We start from the raw sequence: 3,424 nt of genomic DNA on the forward strand, positions 1-3,424 counted from the left end.
CTTTGTGACGTCATGCACACCAGTGTGTGTGTGTGTGTGTGTGTGTGTGGTGTGTGGTGTGTGTGTGTGGGTGTGGTGTGTGTGTGTGTGTGGTGGTGTGTGTGTGTGTGTGTCGTGGTGTGTCGCTGTTTGTCTGTGTGGGTATTATAGTTGTGTGTGTGTGTCTTCTTCTCTCTGTTCTCATAATCGATTGTTAATACTTCCCAGCTGAGACCTAGCCGAGTAGAAGATGTTCGTCGGTTCTGGTTACTGCATACATTAAATCTAGAGCCTTCGTTTCTTGGGGAAACCGTTGTCCACCGGTGAAAAGAGAAGGAGATCGGCCGGAGACAGAAGAGCCCCGGAGACCAGGAGATTGTAGACGCTAGGGATTAGCTCCTCTTTACCTTTAGGTGTATGCGGGTTGCGTGAGAGAAAGAGAGAGCGGTGTGTGTGTGTGTGTGTAGTGTGGTGTGTGTGGTGTGGTGTGGTGTGGTGTGTTGTCGTGTGGTATGTGTGTGGTGTGTGTGTGTTGTGTGTGCTTGTGGTGGCGTGCGTGCGTGCGTGGCGTGCCGTAGAGAGAGAGAGAGAGAGAGAGAGAGAGAGAGAGAGAGAGAGAGAGAGAGAGAGAGAGAGAGAGAGAGAGAGAGCGAGATAGCGAGAGAGACCACAGACAAAACACAGAAGAAAGAGTTAAAGCCACAATGTGACATTTACACAGTCTGGCCCTGCATTCCACTTTGTTTGACAAAGGAAGAGGAAAAAGTTAAAGGGGAGGGAGTTGGAGGCTACGTCCCAAATAGCACACTATTCCCTACACAGTGCCTTATGGGCCCTGGTCAAAAGGACTATATAGGGAATAGAATGTCATTTGGGATTTAGACTGAGTCTTATACAATTGTGATATTCATATTTTGCTCTGCAAATTGAGGTTTTTCCACTTAGTAAAAGTAGAGACATTAAAAGAGATTCAACGGGATCTTCAGCACTTACAAATTCGTAGCATGTTGTACTAAGTGGATGGCGTTTCACACAATTGTGACAATTTCCGGGGACCTGTTTTGGCTCGTCAGCACTACTTAAAAAACAACTGGCAAAAATGATTCAAAACCTTTATATGGCATCTTTAAGAGGCATATGGCATCTTTAAGAGGCAGTCCCTTGAGGGCAAGAATCTATTTGTCCCTTGTTAGTGTGACTGTGGGGCGCTGCGCTCTCATGTAATACTGATGTTGCTCCATAGCACCTCCAGATATCTGCTGTGCTGCAAGGATACAGGGACATATCACGTCCCGTAGAAAACATACCTGCAATTAAGACGCCATAAAAGGGGGAGGGATCAAATGTTGCAGTTCAACTGCAGTCAAGTGGGGTTTGCCGTTATTTTTCTACATAACCTTCTGTTGTTGACATGGTGAAATCTCAGAACTAAATCATGAGAGACTACAGAGATAAAGACTGCAGAGACGGTGCGCGTGTGTCTGTCGAAAGCAGTGCCATTGTATAGTAACTAACTCTGGAGGAGGGTTTCCTGATGCTTCGCAGGTCAGGAGGATGTCTTCAGCACCGAACACGGTGATGGACTCAGGCTGGGTGGTGATCACCGGGGGCTTTTTGACTGCGGAGGAGACACACACAGAATCAATCAAATGTATTTATTTTAGCCCTTTTTTTACATCAGCAGGTGTCACAAAGTGCTGTACAGGAAACCAGCCTAAAAACCTCAAACAGCAAGCGGCGTAGATGTAGGAGCACAGTGTTCATACATACACTCACACAGTCATACACACACACACACTACATAAACAGTGTCTGGTAGCAGTCAGTGTGTGATTTACACAGAGCAGTGCTGCCGCCCTGTCCCTGACCTGCTGTGGTCACATGATCAGCCTCTGACTCACCACAGAGCCATATAGACACTACCTCACCGTAGAGAACCTTCACACGATCTCATACTGTACCCACAGACACTGCCACAGTTCTGCCTATAGGTCTTAGGTCAGCTCTCCGAGTAGAGCCCACTGTGCTGCTTACATCAGGGTTTAAACCACTGACTAGAAACCCCAGCCCTGTTTAAGCTAGAGATCTCTGGTGTTTGCATGGGCTGCGTCTCAACCCAGCACTGTACTATAACCCCTGTGTTGACTACCTCTGACATGCACAGACATCCGCAGGGGACGGGAGCACACAGTACTGATGCCAGTAGTCCTAGTAACTAGAACCCACAGCTTAACTGTGCTACCTATATTCGGACTCTCACAGAGGTGAATAGCCCACTGGCCAGAACCCACAGACTTACAGCCACGGAGAGACTTTTAAGAAGAACAGTCATTTGATTTCCAAGTATCACTGAAACTTAACGGGGAATGTATTCATTCATATCAATTCAAAATCCCCCCCACGAGAATAGACAAAAATATAGGCTGAGAGAAAGAGAGAGAGAGAGCACTGCAGGGAGAGAAAATGGTTGAGATGAGAGGAAAGTGAGTGTTGTATGAATGCAAATGAGACACTCGTGGAATATATAGTGGAATATATCGAGAAGAGAGGGCCCCTTGGGGACAGAGATATTCCACTTTTCTCTCTCTACTGTCTTACTGTACTGTTACATCCATAAACCACCCGCTCATATCAGACTCATTAAATCCTCCATACTAAGGCGTGGTACAGTATTATTAAAGCGCATGTTCTTCGTCCCAAATGGCACCCTATTCCCTATGTGGTGCACTACTTTTGACCAGGGCCTATGGGAAATAGGGTGCCATTAGGGAAATATAAGTACCTATTCTATACATTCTATATTCCCACAGGTTTTATGTCTGCTGTCAGATTTTTTGTGTTCAGGTTTTTGGTGTGTGGCCTGGACATCTGCAGGGAATGGAGGGAGCAAGAAGAGATGGAAGGAGAAACGGAGGGAACGTTAGAGAGGAGAGACGGAAAAAGAGACAGAGGGAGAAATAGGTAGAGATGGTGGGAGCAAATTATTAAAGGTCAAGGACAGGGAGGGAGACAGAGAGAGGAGAGTGATGGGATGAGGAGAGAGAAGAGAGAGAGAGAGAGAGAGAGAGAGAGAGAGAGAGAGAGAGAGAGAGGGGAGAGAGAGAGAGAGAGAGAGAGAGAGAAGAGAGAGAGAGAGAAGAGAGAGAGAGAGAGAGACTTAGATGATAGATTCCCTAGTGGACAGAGGTAATAAGGCTGATCAGATTTGTGTGGAAGCTGCTGCAGGCGCTGCAGTGCTCCATTATTGGAAGAAGCACAGTTAGGTTACACTTGTTTTAGTGGTTAGACTTGTTTTAGTGGTTACACCTTGTTTTAGTGGTTTACACTTGTTTTAGCGGTTACACTTGTTTTATTGCGGTTACACTTGTTTTAGTGTTACTGTTTAGTTGTTACACTTGTTTTACTGTTTAGGCGGTTACTAACTTGTTTTAGTGGGTTACACTTT

General features: G+C 46.0%; 1 protein-coding gene across 1 annotated transcript in view; it reads right to left on the reverse strand.

Moving 5' to 3' along the window:
• The window catches only part of l1cama (L1 cell adhesion molecule, paralog a), a 113,022-nt gene that overhangs the window by 32,889 nt on the left and 76,709 nt on the right, over positions 1-3,424 (reverse strand). The window contains exon 3 of the mRNA XM_070447741.1: positions 1,418-1,597. Within this exon, the coding sequence (XP_070303842.1) occupies positions 1,418-1,597 (180 nt within the window). The remainder of the gene's footprint in view (positions 1-1,417; positions 1,598-3,424) is intronic.

This window comes from Salvelinus sp. IW2-2015, linkage group LG17, assembly GCF_002910315.2.
Source record: "Salvelinus sp. IW2-2015 linkage group LG17, ASM291031v2, whole genome shotgun sequence".
Taxonomy (NCBI): domain Eukaryota; kingdom Metazoa; phylum Chordata; class Actinopteri; order Salmoniformes; family Salmonidae; genus Salvelinus; species Salvelinus sp. IW2-2015.